Here is a 17,570-nt window from a genome sequence, read left to right as displayed (position 1 = left end):
TGCCAAAATTGAGACTAGGATAAGGGAGGAACCTCCTTGACCTTTTAGAAGTTTCAGTGTAGGTAAAAGATGACTTCTACATCTGCCCTTCCCATTCATGGAAGTGAAGTAACTTGTAAAAAGGAGGGGTGGTGTCTGTAAGTACCTATGTTAGATAGCGGTTCTTGTCAGTTTATGTTGGTTTGTGTCTCTGCTCCAACTCTGTTTTCAGTCCACAAGGACAGCTACTATCTTCTGTTTCTTTGGTCTCTCCAGCAATACCTGACCTGGCACTTGATTAGCACAACTGACTGACTGACTGACTGACTGACTGACTGATTGGCTGACCTTGCCATCACTTCTAGGTGTTATACTCACAAAATGTGTTAACATCTTGCCTCATTTTGCTTTGGTTCTGAGAAGTTGGAGTCTTTCCGAATTTGCTGTTTGAAACCCATCCACTGGAATACAGGAAGCATTCATTAGAAAATGAGTTAGGCTGTCCCTAGGTTTGTATGTGTGGCGAGATCCTAATGGAAATAAATATTTTTTAATCTTGTTAGTTTTATGGAAGTAGCCCTGGGAAGAGAACTCATTACAACTCTTCGAGTTGACTGACCACAACCACCCACAGCAGTGTATTTGACGTTTCTGTTCTGGCTACCTGAAGGGGGTGAGGCACCGTTAATGAAGGGGCGCCTCCTTCCCTGGGTTAACTATTAGAGTAGTTAAACATGCGTTAAACATGCTTGTAGGGACATTCTGGGTTTTGATAGGTTCTTAAGTCCCCAGGCAGGAGTCCTAGTCTTCTTTGCTCCTTCCTTGCTTAGGTCCCAAGTGGGAGATAAAGCCTAGACTCCTATGTGGAATTATCACTGGGGATATTTTGCTGTATCACAAGCCTTTTAAACTTACCCACATCACTATACCAGAATACAGATTGAAGCACATGACATTTCTGCTTCCTCTCAGAAGCAGGAAGGGAGAGAGGGAAAAGAGTGAATTAGTTTTCGTAAAGGCCAGTGAGTGTCTCTGTCGTTGCACCTGAGTGATTGATGTTCCTCTTTGGAGAGCCATGGGAGCCCGGTGACAAATGTCTTCTCTTCCTGGAAGGGTAATGTTACACTAAGGAGTAATACAAGGGGATTTATGGGTGACAAATTTGAACAGAGCTAGCATAGGGCTATAGAGAGCAAATGTCTGTTGTGCTCAGTAAGGAGACATTACATTCCAATAGACCGTGGTAATTATTTCTTCTTGATGCACCCGTGGCGCTTTTTCATGTGCTTGTCTAGAGGGACCCAGAGTCAAGATCTGTCAAAGGGATGACCCAAACCGACAGATCCAATTTCTGGTTCTTTCAGACCTCTTCGACTTGTTCTGAGTCCTACTGAGGGGAACAGAAAAGCCATGGTACACGGGAACAACGAACCCATAATGTTCCATTTCTTCAGCTTGTGATATGCTTTTAAAATTGCAATAATTCAGTCTTAATTCCATGCTAGCATTTACTGCCTATGGCTACATTCATTCTTATATTTGTTTGTTAAGGACACCTTGCCTTTTTGGAAATTTAACTTTCCATAACCAAATTTATTTTCTGTTTGAGAACTATATTTTCATGGCAATGTGATTTCACTTATAATTTTATCTGTTTTGCAAATACATATACAATTATATTATTAAAGTATAGAGAACATAATTATATGCTATATAAATGTTAACTCCTGTAACTTCTATAATAACTCAGTGTGATGTTGTCACCACCATTAACACTATTTTACATGTTAGGACACATAGACCAAGACTATGCAGTTTGTATCTATTTCTATGAGGATTTGAACCCGGGCAGTTTTTACCACTGTTCACATCTGGGCATAAATAGAACAAAAAAGACAACCAAAGATAGTATTTTTCTATCTCTAGCCTATGCTTAGACTTTCACAAGCAAATCTTTCATAACATATTCACATTTGTTTCTTGCCTTTTCAGAAAGAGCATTGGGTGGTCTTTCTAGAATGCCTGGTGCGCACTGTCTTCAAGGACTGCTCAGTTCTGCTATCACAGTAGAACAGTGTCCTGTGCTCTGCCACTCTCTGATGCTTGGCCATTTGGCCTCTGATGTTGTCATTGTTCATGTTGTAATGACTGTCTTGACAGAACTTGTACTTCAGCAAAGTCTTTCAGGATTACTTCTTGGGCCAAGAGATTAAAGCCATGGGTGTACTTACTTCTAGTTGGAGATAGTCAGGGGCTTGCCTGAGGGTCTGGAATATGGAACCTACTTTTCCCAGTGTCTACAGGAGTATGCAGAGTGCCGCCGCCTTCTTCAGTCCCAAGGAGAAGACTTTGCCAGTAGAATACATAGAATATGAAATGTTACTGTTATTTTAATGTCTGTTTCTTGGTTAGCTTAAAGGTTGACTTCCTTCACTTCAGTCAGTTGTTTTAGAATAATCTGTTCGGGTCTCTGCCTATCCTGTTTAAAAGCATGCAAAAGCCACTGGGAGTCAAAAACAGAAGTCACTGCCTGTGTTCCTCTCTGCTTAGATGTGGGATTTCCATAGACATAGTCTTAGTCTAAGCTGGGATGATGGATTCCCTTCCCCTGAGTCTCACATGGATGTTTTCTTTGGATTCTATATATAATGTACATTAACAAAGGGTCATACTTTAGTGTGAGTGTTCCCTGAGTGTAAATCTGCATTTTGTCTCTGTCTTATATCATAAGCTCCTAGGGCAGCAATTGAGCACATTTTACGTAATATTTGCAGCAGCTATAGAGCTGGCCAAGGCAAACCAAGCTTTGGCTAGCTTAAGGCTCCAGATGAGCAGAGAAGACTGAATCAAGCAGTATCAGGGCCCATTACCCAAGTCCCATGGTTTGAAGTGGGCTAAGAAGAACCAGAGAGCACACCTTTTCCCTGTGAGAGAGTCTCGATAGAAGCTTTCTAGTCTTAAGAAAAGACGCCTCTAATGGTGGAAGACACCAGGCTTCCAAAGTCGTGTGAACTGGCTCTACGTTCTCTATCAGCTAGTGTCTCTAGAAGGAACCGTAAGGTGTTTCCTCTACCAGTATCCTCCTCATCCTCATTAAAAACAGAATCATAATATGACATAATGACTGACATTTCTGTAGCACTTTAAAACATCACTAACGAGCTTCCTTATCCAGTGACTCGGTCAGTGCAGGAGCCCCATGCAGACAGTGCCATTCCCACTTCACAGCTGAGGAGACACACAAGGCTGAGCAGCTTCAGAAGGCAGCAGCGCCTCAGGGCCCCCGTCAGTGGAGTGTGGAGAGGAGATTGCATTATTACACTTTTAAAAGCATATCACACGCTCAGGAAATAATCCATTGGTCCACACTGTCATGCAGCAAAGGGAGAAAGGGGAGAGGTAAGGAGTCAGGGAGGATACAGAGGTTATCACATGGAGGAGCACGGGGGAATGGGAGGAGCACGGGGGAATGCAGGAAAACACCATTGACTAAGTAAGAGCAGCCGTGAAGGGGAGAGATGAAGCACGACTATCACCAGGTTGGTGGGACTTTCAAGGGCTGAGACGTCTCTCCTCATGTCTTTATCCTATCATTTACTCTCTTCCAGTTTCCCCTTTTTCTGCAAGGAGCAGCAACAGTAATAGTGACATAGGTTCCAGTAGTCCAGATGTGGCTGACTATGAACCTATTGAAAACCACGAGGAGATTGGGACGGGTCAGAACTATGGATAGATGGGTCTATGTTGAGTTTTGTTTGTCTGTATTTATGGTGGGGATGACTGAGGGCATTCTGTGGGGCTTTGTCAAACAGGAGGATGGACTGAAATGCAAGAAAAAGAAAGATGCGTGTGCATCCTAATGGGAGGGGCTAAGATGAGAGCATTTCTTCCAAAAATGGTCAGAAGCCAGCAAGCCTTGAACACAGCTCATCCGAACATACACCTAGATAGAAGACTTCTCATGTACTCTAAGATGCAAAGACATTTTGACAAATTGTCAGACTCCGTGGCTTTCTCCCTGGGTAGGAATGGTTTCTGCCCTCAAATAGCTCATTACCGTGTTTATATTTTCAGGATTTTATGGCCAGCTGCAGACATTCTGCCCCCCGCATTATCCTGATTCCCAAAGAACTGTGCCACCCAGCGGCTCCTGCAGTATGGTGCCTTCCTTTGAGGACTGCCTGGTCCCCACGTCCATGGGTCAAGCCGGTTTTGATGTTTTCCACAGAGCCTTCTCAACACACTCAGGCATCACAGGTGGGTGTCTGTGACATAGCCAACGAGATGAGACACCAGCTGCTTTTCCTGTGTCTGGTGGGGGCAGTATGGAATTCTCTTGAACTGCCCCTAAGATGCTTCTCATCTTTACCTTGCTCACAGGGGGCAGCATTCCTGCCCTGGGCTGTGACAGTTCCTCCCAGTAAGTCTCCCAGTGTGCCTTCTCATTCTACCCTTGGGCATTGCTAACCCAGGTGGTGAGTTGGGCCATGGTCTTGCTACACTATGGTAATGGTGTGCAGTCTCATCAGCCCTCAAGCTCCCTTCCTTGGCACAGCACTGAGGCACATGCCTTCCTAGTCAAGTTCTCCACGCTCTACACATTTCTTCCCTACATATTTATCCTTTCCCTGGCATAAACTCGCTCTCTGATCCCACCTGTCCCTCCTTTGCCTTCTCTGCTTCCTTCTTCAGGGATATTCTTTCCTTCCTTTAAGGTCTGGGAATCCCATTCTCTCCCATGTCTCTGCCATTGTCCCCTTTCTCGGACCACCTTCATCCCTCCCTAAAACACTTTTACTTCTGTGAAGGGCATATTTTGTGTTACGGCACATCCTTTAGCCCACTCCATGCAAGCTAGCCTCTCCTCCCATTCTGTTGTCCAAGGACACACCTAGAAGGTCTAAGCCACAGTTCCTTCCTCCTTCGCTCCCACCAGCATCCTGTAAGTGGCACGGATGCCCTGGCCAATGTCTGAGGCTGCAGGGTGCTGGGACTGACTGCCTGTGTTCTTTCTCTTCCAGTGTACGATTTGCCTTCAGCTTCCTCAAGCCTCTTTGGGGAATCTCTTCGCAGTGGCCCTGAAGACCCCACGTTCTTGCAGCTCAGCGCTGTGGATCGCTGTCCTAGCCAGCTCTCCTCTGTGTATACCGAAGGCTGAAAGCTCCCGGGGTTCTCCTGCACATTTGGGACCTTTGAGTAACTCGTCGCCTCTTATTTTCATGCTCTCACAAGCCGTGTGAAGAACGTCAACCAAATCCATGGAGCCAGTAGGGTCGCTAGGACTGGATAGTCAGACCTGGCTTTCAGAAAATTTTGCACCTCTTCCATCTTCTCAATTTGCTGGGCCAGGTGACCAGCAGGAATTTCTTTTCAAAGGGAATTTAGAGTCTCACTTTAAGGATGCCTGTTACTTCCAGGCTGTCAGCTCTCAAAAGACACCAATGAATATGCACAAGAACGGGATGACCCTTGCTAAAGACTCAGAGAAGACAGCCGAGCTACCAGAGGCAAAGTGTGCCCATGCTCTTTCGTGTGGCACAGTGATGCACAGCCGTGAACGGTGGGGGAAATCCATGTGCAGAGCACGTTATGCCTTGGACTCTCTCCAACTCTGGCTTTACCATTTGTCTTACATAGCCCATGCTAACTAGTTACTCTTCAGTTGCTTCTCCAATGGCAAAATAAGGTTTTATATTCAGTAACCTTCCTTGGTTTTGAACTTTAAAGACTTGCTATTTACATCTACTTTTAAAGGAAAAATATTTAAAGGTTTATTCTTTTGATAGAAGTCATTAGCATTTTTAATCAGTCCCGGGTACGTGTATCTTACCACAGCTGTAGCAAGAGTTTAGTAGTTTTGCAGTTTAGTAAAGGTTATCTGAGGGAAACAGAAGAGTTCACACACACACACACACACACACTCACACACACTCACACCTGCGTCCAGGATTATTGCAAGAATCCTCATATGCTGCGTATAGGGGTATATACCTATAATCCCAGCACTCAGAATATACTCTGAGTTTGAAGCTACCCTGGTCTACACAGTGAGTTCCAGTCCAGCCAGGGCTAAATAGCAAAGCCCCAAGAAAAATACCTCTCATGTATGATGGCTCAGTGGTTCCATCTTGGAAACCTTTCCATTTGAAGGGTTCATGCATGGCCTTTGCTCCATTGCTCTGCCTGGGACAAAACAGGGTTCACATTGAGTCACATGTGTGGGTTTGTTCAGAAAGCCAAACTCGGGGCACCTCTTGTCCAGTCCCTCTGTGGTTCTGCTCAGTTCCCTGAGGTGATCCTGTCATCTGCCATCTTCTGTACTGTTCTGCTCCATGTTCATACACACTCTCTCCCTTTTTCCTGATTGTGGTCAGATACACTGACGACCTGCCACATTTTATCAACTCTCGGGAAGGTTCTAAGAAGGCAGTGTTATGGAACTCTGCTTTGAAGGCCTAGAATTTTTCACAGAGCCTAAAACTGTGATGAGCCTACATAGACATCATTTTCTAGTGACATTTTTAGAAAAACACTTTAAAAGGCCCCGTGTCCTAAGGGAAAGGATACACAAATAGGCCAAGACTCCAAATAACGTGGTCAGTTCCAACATTCTGGTCCACTCACATTGTAGAATTTTTTTCTCTTTAAAAAGGTTGTTTTAAATAGAACTAAAGCAGAATTCTTCATGAAACTGGGCTCAGTATCTCTTTCAATGAGGCAGTTAAACAGCTCAATGTCAGATGTGGGTCCTGAGACTGTATCCTCATAGGCAGGCCTGTGAGCCTGGCCCCATCAGAAGAGTTCCCCAAGTGTCTTGCTTCCTTCCAAGATGGCACTGCATACTGGATGGGAAGATGAAGAACCAAGTGTGGGTTCTCTCTCTATCTCTCTTTTTGTCTCTCTCTCTCTCTCTCTCTCTCTCTCTCTCTCTCTCTCTCTCCCTCTTTAACAGCACATTGGTTGGTCTAGTGTTGCCAAGAGGCCATATTCTTGGGGGGAAAACTATCTTGCAAGCTTCTAAGTAAGTCACAAGACTTCAAATTCTCTTTGTTATTCTGAGATTTAAGGAAGGAACCCTGTCAGTCTTCCTCAGCAGGTAAGCTCTCAAGCTGCTAGAAACTACCACCCTTCCAGAGCTCCTGTGTTGTCACACTTGGTCAAAGCATGAACACATATACTCCAACACTGGTTTATGTGATTGCAACCCTCATTTGACCTCTGTCACCCTCTAAAAAGAAGAGAGACCCTACTCTCAAAAGAAGCATCTATCCATTCTTAAGTCCTAAAGCTTTTACACAGCGCCGCAAGCACATTTCATTTGGATGATGAGGAAGGAACAGATGAGAGGCACCGTGGTCTTACAACGAATCTTTTCTACTCTGTCTTATGGATTTGTTAAGGAAAGAGAAGTCATAGCAAGGAATGGAAGCACAGACCATGCATGACATCTCTCCCTGTAGTGGAGGCATGAGGCCTGGGAGCCAGGCTTTGCACTCATGGTGGCCTTCCATGTGACACTGCTTTTCTGGGTCACCTAAGTAGGAGGGATCCATGGAGAACCTGTGTCATCAGGGCCTTCTTACTAGTTCAGACCTACCCCAGAGAGACGTTCTTGCTATCAGAAGGCATGAGCAGAGCTAGGTCCCATGTAGCCCCTCAAAGGCCGTCTGGAATATTCCCGATAGCCACTGGTCTGGGGACAGGGCCTAGAGTCATGACACATACTGGCTCCTTCAGAGTGGTAGGTTCCAGACTTTCTCCTCAGTATGAATGTGTTCTTGGCTTGCTTTGGCCTTCACAGTTCCAACTGTATTTTGAAACAATGAAAGCAGAGCTTGAAAACATAATTATTCCCTTCCATTCCTAGACCCTTTTAGCCCTGATGGGTAGCCATTTTCATAAACATCCAAACGGAAATTGTCATTCCGCTTTCAAAACAAAAACAAAACAATAAAGACTAGTGCTCCTGAAAACATACACAACCCAAAGACAATTATTTTAGTCCATAAAAATAAAAAGGTCATTATGACTAGAGTCATAGCCTTCATCCATTGTCATAACTCCCTAAAGGAACTACTTCAAAGCGTCACTTGTAATTTACTCTCTGATCGGCACACAAATGCCATTTAAATATTCCCTGGGCCTGTGAGATATGGTCCCTTACACGGGTCTCCACCACGTGACCCAGGTGATTCTTAAGTGGAAAACAAGGTATTTGGTAGACCTCAGCAGAAAGTCTCCTGACAAGAGTGTTGCTTACATTCAGTGTCCTCAAGTGACCATCTGCCAAATGTACTAGCTCAGTAATGCGAGCTTAGAACAGGGCTAACCTGTCTCCCTGTCCCAGAGCTCGTACCCCCTTCCCATCCCCTATTGGCCTGGAAGTATTGACAGTGCTCAGTTGTATTACTTGGTGTTTGATTTGATTTGACTTGTTTGGATCAATGTTGTTATTGCCGTGGATAAAATAACAGAGACAGAGAAAACCAAACACATTGGAGAAAATGGCGCGTGTTCAAATGAAGAGATTTATTTTGTACAGACAGAGAAGCGTCCTCGGTAATGTTGCTGACATAAAGCACTTTGGGGGGGGGGGGAATCTGTTTTCCATGAATCACATAGGCCCTTGTACATTGTTCTATCCACTCATGTAGAGAAATGAGCTGCGTATATCATACTGGATATGGGGCCAGTTTGACGGTAGGAGCACATGTGGTGCTTATTGTCGTAAATCTTTTAAGGAATTAGGTACACTTTTTTCTATTAATATGTATAGTTTTACGATTTGTCACAGTTATGTTTCATATAATCATAAGTTATTTTGTCTTGTTTCATGAAGTCCTTTTTTTTTTTTTAATGTCAAAAGTAAAATGAAGGGATTGTATACTTGGCACAAAATAAAACTGGAAATCGAGGCTGCCCCTCCCGCCTGAAGCGCTCCTTCAGCGCGTCGGCTTAAAACACAATGGTAACCGGTGTTGTTTGTTTGTTTGTCTCATTGTTCTGTTCTCTTCTGTCACCAGCCTCCTCTGTATTGGGGATGGTGATTATAATTAAAAGCAGATGCGGGGGGGGGGGGAAGGGGTGTCCAAGGCCAGCTTTAAAATGCCGCATCGCTTTGGGCCAGAACTGAAGCCTGGATTTAATTATAGATATGAGGACGAAATGGCAGTAAAAATGAATGTCTCCCTGAATCCTTTACATGTTGGGAGTGTCCATAAATAAAACATGAAGTTTTATTTCATCACATTTAATTAAAGCTTTTATACATGTTTTATTGGTTATTCTATTAATCCACTTCACAAACTGGATAAATGTGTTTGAGGGCTGGGGGCAGGGGGTTATTTGTGCTCTTTTTTTTTTTTTTTTAGTGGAGTACTACATCATGCCTCAGCAATGCCTCGAGCTTGCTGCCCCAGGTGCAGGGCTTTCAGCGTGCTGGTGGTGGGAGCGGTGGGTTTTCAGCTCCATTTTCATAAAACCCTTTGGAGAAAGACACAGTACCAAGGATCAGGGGCAGAATCCCTGGTGCCCTGTGGGGATAATGGTTGCTGCTCTGGTGTCCTGCTCTCAGGAGGCTACCCAGAACCTTTCTCTACTGTGCCTCCTCTATACCAGTAGCTCTCAGCCTCTGGGGCGATATCCTGCATATCAGACATTTATGATTCATAACAGCAGCAAAATTACAGTTATGAAGTAGCAATGAAATACTTTTATGGCTGGTGGGTCACTACAACATGAACTGTATTAGAGGGTTGTGGCTTTAGGAAGTTTGAGAACCACTGATCAATACCCATTGCATCAGGGATGGTAGTCAATATAGTTTGACACCCACCAGCCTATTAGCCAAGCACAGGAACTTAATAAGAGTCACCATGTCAGCAGAGAGGGCTGGCACCTGTCTGCAGTCCAAAGAAACACTCAGAAAGCAAAGTTATGGTTGTGTGTTGGGGCCATCCTGGGCTGTATAGTTACACCCTGTCTTAAAATCAAAAGAAAATGTTCTTTCCGAAAAGCATTTGTACAGAGCTGACTCACTTGCTTGCCACCTTTTTATGACTTAAGATGACTTTAAGGAAAGCTACACAATGGCTGGGTACCTTGTTGGGTTCCTTGAGTTCAGAGGACAAGCATGTGACTGGATGAAGGAACTCCTCAGTTTCCCTAAACACCAGCTGCTGTGGATGGGACTTGTTCCATCCCCCAAAAGAACAGTGTGGCAGTAGAAGATCGAGATGGTGACATGTAGATCCCGTGTTCCAGCAATGCCATTCCTCTGCCAAAAGTCTGAAGTCAAGGATATCTCAGATACAAAATGTCCATAACAGTATTATTCACAATTGTCCCAAACGAGAAATGACCAAATTACCCACTGATGGCGAAGTGAACCAGTGAACCTTGCCTGAATGACGTAATGAATGACGCTCTAAAAGGGTGGGGACAGGACCAAAGCCACACACAGAAGCCTCCCAAACTTGATTATGAAAAACACCAAAATGTCCGCTTGCTCAGGATGGCTTTATTATAATAGCCACTTCAAACAAAACTTAACTACATTGTTTAGGTGGAAGTGCATGCTACAAAGAACAGCAAGGAAGATCTTTCGGCAAAGTCCTAACTCTGGGAAGGGCTTTTGGGACACGTAGCTGCTTAGGGACAATGTTTCATCTCTCTGCCCGAGTGCTAGGGTACCCAGGTGTTTGCTTTATAATTATTTTACCGTGCATGTATATTTTACAGTTTTTACTTCAGATAACAGCAGACAGCAAGCCTTTCATCCCCTACTCCTGGGGTCTGTAAACTGCTTCTGCCAAGAGCCGGGTGGTGTATATTTTATATGTGGAGGGCTACCTGCTCTGTTTCACCTACTCTACCACCATAGTTCAAAGCAGCTGTGACGAGGCACAGATGCACAGGTGTGGTTGCGTTCCCATGAAAATTTATTGCTGCATGCAAATCTGAAACATCCCCCTCATTTTTAGACAGCATCATTAAAGAAAAAAAAGTCCAACCATTCCAAAGATTTTTTTAAAGTACTCTTAATTCATACATTGTACAAAAAAAAGAGGGGGGGAGGGAGGGAAGGAGGGAAGGGGAGAAAGAGTAGCGCCCACAAGAGCAGAGATCGAGCATCAGGATTTGGCCTGTGGGCCACAGTGTACTGACCCTCCTCATTTGAGAGAGGATCTCCAGCCAGTCCCATAAATATCTAAAGAAAGCTACAGCGCACTCCTCTGGTACCTGGGATCCTATTCCTAGAGGGAATCTATGAGTCCCATTGAGTGAGCTTTTCTTTGTTTAGATCTTGGGTTCTGCTCCCCCCACCCTCACCGGGATACAGATGAATGCTGAGAGCCGGGTGCCTTTCGACTTTATCTCTGGACTTAACATTTTTAATAAAAGAAACTGGGCATACAGAAATCTGTGCGAACTGGAAAATGAGTGCCCATTCTTTCCAAGCTAACCAAATATTTGCTGGATCTTGGCAGCCATAGCCAACCTTTCTCCTCTGAAATGCTGAGAGGTTGTAAGTAATGGATGCCTTCATTTTTCTCAGGCCACAGTGCTTATGAGAAACTGGAACTGCCTCAAAACCTGCAGGGGAAAGAGCAATAGGTGCCCATGAGGGAGGGAGATGCAGCCCAGTGGTAGAAGGCATCAAGCAAGACCCCGCCTTCCATCCATAGGAAGCCAGGGAATCACTGACCATTGCGGAGCATATAAATTCCTCACCACCGCCACCATCTCCCACTTCTGCCCCCCAAAGCCCTCTGTTTTCCCATAATGCCTAGCTCCCTAATTCCAGAACATACTGCCAATTTGCAGTCAATTTACCCAGGCAAATGTGAACGTTTCTCCTTGTATCTCTAGCCTGTGGTAAAATTGGTACTTTATAAAACTATGGATTTTCTCCAATCCACAGTCATTTGCTTAGTTAATACTAAGTCCTCATTAGCATGGCCTCCCTGCAAGTGTGAGATAGTTTCGTGTGCTTCAGTTTGTGGATCATATGGTGTTGAGAGCAAAATATTTGGAATTTGGGGGCAAAATAGCTCAGCTTTTATTGTTGAATGAGAAATGTAACCAGAAAAAGCCCGAAAGAACTACCAGTCGGCTCATTTGATGCAGGAAGAAACAGGGTATTTCCTCTCAGTCACTCATGTGTTCATTCATTCTTACATGAGACATTTATTGTATATCAACTGTATATAAAATAAAATGAGGTGACTCATCTTCAAAGAACTAAAGATTATAAGACTCAGCCATAGAAAGCACCGCCCAGGATTTTTTTTTTTAACTGCACATTTTTCTGGGACCAGCATGACTGATGGCTGCAATCAATGCTGTGGATGTACATGATAGAAAGAAGAGGGGACTCCAGAGTTGCTACCAGACCTCCACAGGTACAGTGTGGCCCTCCCACACACAAGCAAATTCACTAATACCAAATTAATCTTTCAAGTAATAGGTAAAATGCATATTTTAGAAGTATCAAATGTATAGGGCAGTGCTGAGGGGAAATCCTAGCAAGAAGGGGGCACCCAAATTTTAATAAAGGTCTCCAGGTGGCTGCTTGTGCAGGCTACAGTTGACTGCCTTTGATACAGTGGATGCTGAGTATTTCAAAGACACTATGAGAAGCTCACAGAGAGGGGGCCTTAGTTGCTGCCTAGAGAAAGAAGAGGTGGAGTCAGAATTGCCTGGGAGAAGTAGGGGTGTGGGAACTAATCCTGAAGGATGAATAGCCCTTCAGTTGGCAAGGGAAGGCATTCCGCATGCCAACCAGTGGGATGGAGATAGCTCCTTCTCAGTTCAGAGGGATTCTTCCATGACTGCTCACCCAGAGCTACAGCCCTTTCCACAAGGACCTGCAGGACACTGGCTCCCCTATCAGCAACAGATGGCAGTTCCCAGTTACTTAACCCAGCAGGGTCACTACAGAATTACTTTGGAGAAGATAGGTCACTTTGACCTGTCTTCAGGACCACTCAAAGCCTTCACCACATTAAATGTGCACTCCAGACTCACCAAGGGAGAATCTGAACAGCACATTTTATAAATGAAGAAAGCAACTCCCCACCCCACCCCCACCCCCACCGCCACCCCCACCCAGAAAGCAGCTTGTTAGTACTATGGAGACAGTCTAGTGCTTCCTTTAGAAAGTCCAACTTGTCATTCAGAAAGATTGAAAGCAGAGACTCAGATGCAGCCATGAACAGCATAGGATGGTCTGTCTGATCAACAGTGGGCCTCATGCCCAAAGGACATCCCATGAAGTTCAAATGAAGCTCACAGCCTCCTATTGCCTACTGTGCTGTGGCCAGCTGAGGCCATCCGTGCAAGAGTAACCCACATGTTTGTGGTGATGCTAATGTGAGTAAACCCATCAAATAAAAGCATAGCACATATTATGCTAATGCAAATTATACTTGATAATGAATGATTTGTTTATGTATTTGCTATATTTCTATTATTTTAGAGCGGATGATTTATACTTATTTTAAATTTGACGATAAATCTGTTGTTGCTTCGGCGGTGGTCTCATTAAACACAAGGATCTCCCGACTGCATCCTGAGGCCATGTGGAGTGGCTGACCTTTATCATCTAGGTCTGTGTAAGTGCATTTTGATAAATGCTGGCACAAGGACAAATTCACCTAACTGCAGTTCTCAGAGCCTATCATTGTCATTACTGGTACATGACTGTATTTTTACTAATGTTCATTATAGCTTTATCCAAAAAAAAAAAATACGAAAGGTAAAAATCAATTAAAACACCTAACAACAGATAGATAAATGAAGCGTGTTAAAGTCATAAAATGGAACACCATCCAGCCTTAAAATGGAAGGAAATTAGGATACACGATGAACCGTGGTTCCACCTCAAAGATGTAATGCTAAGTGAAATAATTCAGACACAAAAGAATGTGTTTTATGGGAGCCACCTAGCATAGTCTTCCCATGAGGGTGGGAGGGCAATGGAGAGCTACTACTCAATATGTGCAGAATTTGTATTTCAGAAGATAAAGATGTTCTGTGGGTGGATAATGTACGGTGCACAGTGTTATGAATGTGTACCTACTGAACTATGTACTTAAAGTGCTAAATTGATGTTATGTTCATCTTACCACTTGAATACAATGATAGTGTAGGCAGAACACTTCTTAGGATGCCAGCAGACAATAAAATTGTAAAAGCACTTTGTTTGGCCAGTGTTCTTAGGATGCTCTTTAGAAAATACCCCACTCAGGAAGTGGGTGGGAGTTGAATCCAGGGTAGAGCAGTAGCTGCTCCTGATAGGGGGAAATGGTTGCTGCAAATGGCCTCTGGCTTTCTGAGGAGGAGAAAGACACAAATCTGAAGAAGCAATGGGATAATGGTTCAGGCAGGCCACACAATGGAGTGGTATGATTGCTCTGGATCTTAGGGTACTGAGAGGATGGAAGGCAGAAAGGAGAGAACTGGATACTGAAGGAGCAGAGGAGCAGTTGGAAAACGAGGGAACATTCAAGCAGCATCACTTATCAACTGATCTCTATCATCAAAGGTAGACCAGTAGACCAGTAGACCAGTGCTCCTGCCACCAAGCCTCATCCCCAGCCCTCAGCACACATGGTTGAGGTTGTTCCCACTGAAGCCTCCTCTGTGCTGTCTCCATTGTCCAGCTACATGGGCACACTCACTGTCCGTAGGATTTCAGGATCTGAACAGATTCTCCTGTGGTTGCCATAGCACATTGCTCCACTGCAACAATGGTGAGATTGTTTCCTGAAGATGCGGAGGTTCTCTTTTTATTTCTCCCTGGGAGGCATCCAGAAAAGGGTATCAGCTTGGATCCCAGGCTGCTGCCTATGTTTCTGCTGCCCCATGTAGCTCTTTAAGTACAATGATCTGAACCCATTTCTCCTTGAGATGAGACTTAGCTCATCTCACCAGCAATGAGGTAAGTTCATCAAATACTCTCTAAAGGGTCGTTGACCTCTTAAAAGTCATGGATTCTGCAACCCAAGTAGAATGATCTCTTATGAGGAGAGGCTGATAAGGACTGTAGTTCTGATGTCTGGACTCAGAAGTGTTGAGGAGATGAGCTGACCGAGTCTACCAACACACAATCCTCCACGGTTGATGCCTACAAAGCCTGCATAGGCTCTGCTCACTGTGTGGCACACAAGTGAGTCTTCAGCTCCATTGTGCCATCAGAAAAATATAGTAGCCCCTTCAGGAACAGCAAAAAGGTCTCCTATACTAGGTACTGAGTGTCACTGGGCTCCACTAGGGCCATCTTCCATTCCATCCTTTACAGATGGACTTCACATAGACAAAACTATATAAAACGTATTTTTCTTTTTCTACTAGATTCACTCCAGGTCCCTACTCACTCGGTGGGGGGCGGGGGCTGAGAAATCCCTGTCCAAATGGCCCTATGCTACTTCCAGGGCCAGAGCTGGCTTCATTCTCAAATCCTTCCTCTCCAGTGGATGAGTGGATCAGATCTCCTGAGCATGTACATCCTGGGGCCCAAGGAACTGCCACGAAGTGGTTCTATATGAGCTCAAGGATGGATGCGAGCAGTGTGGAGTGGCCATATGTGCAAATGAACTGTCATCATGGTTGCAAACAGCCATTGTTTGAAGACAAGGATGATGGGTACAAGCAGGAGGCTGGGTTCTGGCTCTCCACAATGCCATTATGTTCTAGGATTGAATTTTAAAGAAGCTGCCATTGTGCAAAAGAAAACCTGGCACTCCACTTTGGAAGCTTGTTGTTGAAGGCTTGCTCCCCAGACTGTGGCCCTGCTTGGAAAACAATGGAACCTTAGTAGGTAGGGCCTGTTAGATGGAAGTTAAATCATGGGTTGGGTGCCCTCAAAAGGGACCTATACTGGCTAATTGTATGATAGATGCTAGAGCCATCTGAGAGGAGGGAGCCTGAGTTGAAAGAAAAAATCTCCATAAGATTGGGCTGTAGGCAAGCTTGTAAAGGTATGTGTTAATCAGTGATTGATGAGGGAGAGCTAAGCTCATTGTGGGTGGAGCCACCCCTATGGTAGTCCTGGGTTTTATAAGAAAGAGGGTTAAGCAAACAATAAGTAATTGAGCAAGCCAGTAAGTAGTACCACAACACACACACACACACACACACACACACACACACACACACACGGTCTCTACATCTGCTTTTGCCTTCAGGTTCCTGCCGTATTAGTTCCTGTTCTGACTTCCCTCATCAATGCACTATGATGTAGAAATATAAGACAAATAAGCCCTTTCTTTCCCAAGTTACTTTGGTCATGGTATTTCATCATAGCAATAGAAACCCCAAGTGGGACAGAAATTGTTGCCAGGATGATGGAATATTGCTATGACAGACCTCATCATGATGTTTTGGGGAGGATTGTGGAAGCACCTTGGAATTGGGGGCAAGAAAAGCCATTGAGTGTTCGGCGTTTGGTGAGTTGTTCACCGTGTGATCTTGGAAGAGAAGAATGCTGAGAACAGTGTTATGGATTATAGAAGCCTGGCTTATGAAGTTTCAGAGGAAAGCAAGAACTCTATGTGAGCATCTTTGTGAAGAGTCTGAGGTGTCTGGTCAGCTGCAGTGGAAGAATTGCTTGTGGTTTATAAGAGACAAGGACAACTGAAATGAAACTTGCTTTGCAGAGACAAGAGATGCTGCTTGGCTGGAACTGAGAAATTAGTGGAGATTAAGAACAGTCTAGCATCATTGACGTTGAGGTGAAGTAACCGAAGCTGTGGTGGGCAATATTCTCCCTCTGGCATCTGAGATTGATAGTGTAAGAGTCACCCAGGTGGTGCTGGGTTTGAAGGCCATGAAGAGCAGCTGGGACCCGGCACTGTGAGAGATTAAGAGAGGCCTTTGGTGAAGGTGAATCCTCAGTAGCAGTGGAAGGCCCAATATTGAAGGGGTCATGGAGAAAGCTGAGGCTGTTAAAGTGCAGCCCAGTTGTAGCAGAAGACCCACAGCAGTCATTGAGTGGAGCTGACCTGAGCTTAAAAGACAAGCTATGTATGTTAGAGAAGGTGCAGTCAAAGGGAGACTTGCCCCAAGGTCTTGGGACAAGTCCATAGATGCTGAGTAGATTCCAGACACTGGATATTGAGTGATTTACACAGTTAGGGCGATTTTGCTTTGATTTGATTGTGACTGCCGTTTCTTCCCTCATGGAGCGAGAAAATATTTAAGTTGTCATTTTATGTTATAGGAGCCCATAGTTGAGATACCTTAGATTTTAAGTCTTTGGATTGTAAACAAGCCTTGATATTTTAAACATACTGAACTTTTAATGGCTGTGGGCCTTTTTCACTTTATAAAGTATTTTATATTGTGAGGTCCTGTAGTTGTGTGATCTTGGGGATGAACGAGAAAGGAAAGGTTGTGGTGTGTTTGTGTTTTAGGGTGACAAGGGGCCAGTTGTGCTGGCTAGCTGTATATTGATTTGACACAGGCTATAGTCACTGGAGAGAAGGGAACCTCCCTTGATAAAATGCCTCCAGATCAGGCTGTAGGCAAGCCTGGAAGACTTCCTTTTTTTTTTTTTTTTTTTTTTTTTTTTTTTGATGATGATGATC

At 44.4% G+C, this 17,570-nt stretch overlaps 1 protein-coding gene across 3 annotated transcripts in view; it reads left to right on the top strand.

Moving 5' to 3' along the window:
- Glis3 (GLIS family zinc finger 3) overlaps positions 1-9,256 on the top strand; it is a 421,415-nt gene extending 412,159 nt beyond the window's left edge. For 2 of the 3 annotated variants that reach the window (XM_021152026.2, XM_021152027.2), the window contains 2 exons: positions 4,054-4,236; positions 5,001-9,256. In XM_021152026.2, coding sequence (XP_021007685.1) covers positions 4,054-4,236; positions 5,001-5,137 — 320 coding nt within the window. In that variant the 3' untranslated portion in view covers positions 5,138-9,256. The remainder of the gene's footprint in view (positions 1-4,053; positions 4,237-5,000) is intronic. The other variant, XM_029472441.1, reaches the window with a different exon arrangement.
- The last annotated feature ends 8,314 nt before the right edge of the window (positions 9,257-17,570 follow it).

The sequence above is a fragment of the Mus caroli genome, chromosome 19 (assembly GCF_900094665.2).
Source record: "Mus caroli chromosome 19, CAROLI_EIJ_v1.1, whole genome shotgun sequence".
NCBI lineage: Eukaryota > Metazoa > Chordata > Mammalia > Rodentia > Muridae > Mus > Mus caroli.
This window is presented reverse-complemented; position numbering and strand designations above follow the sequence as displayed.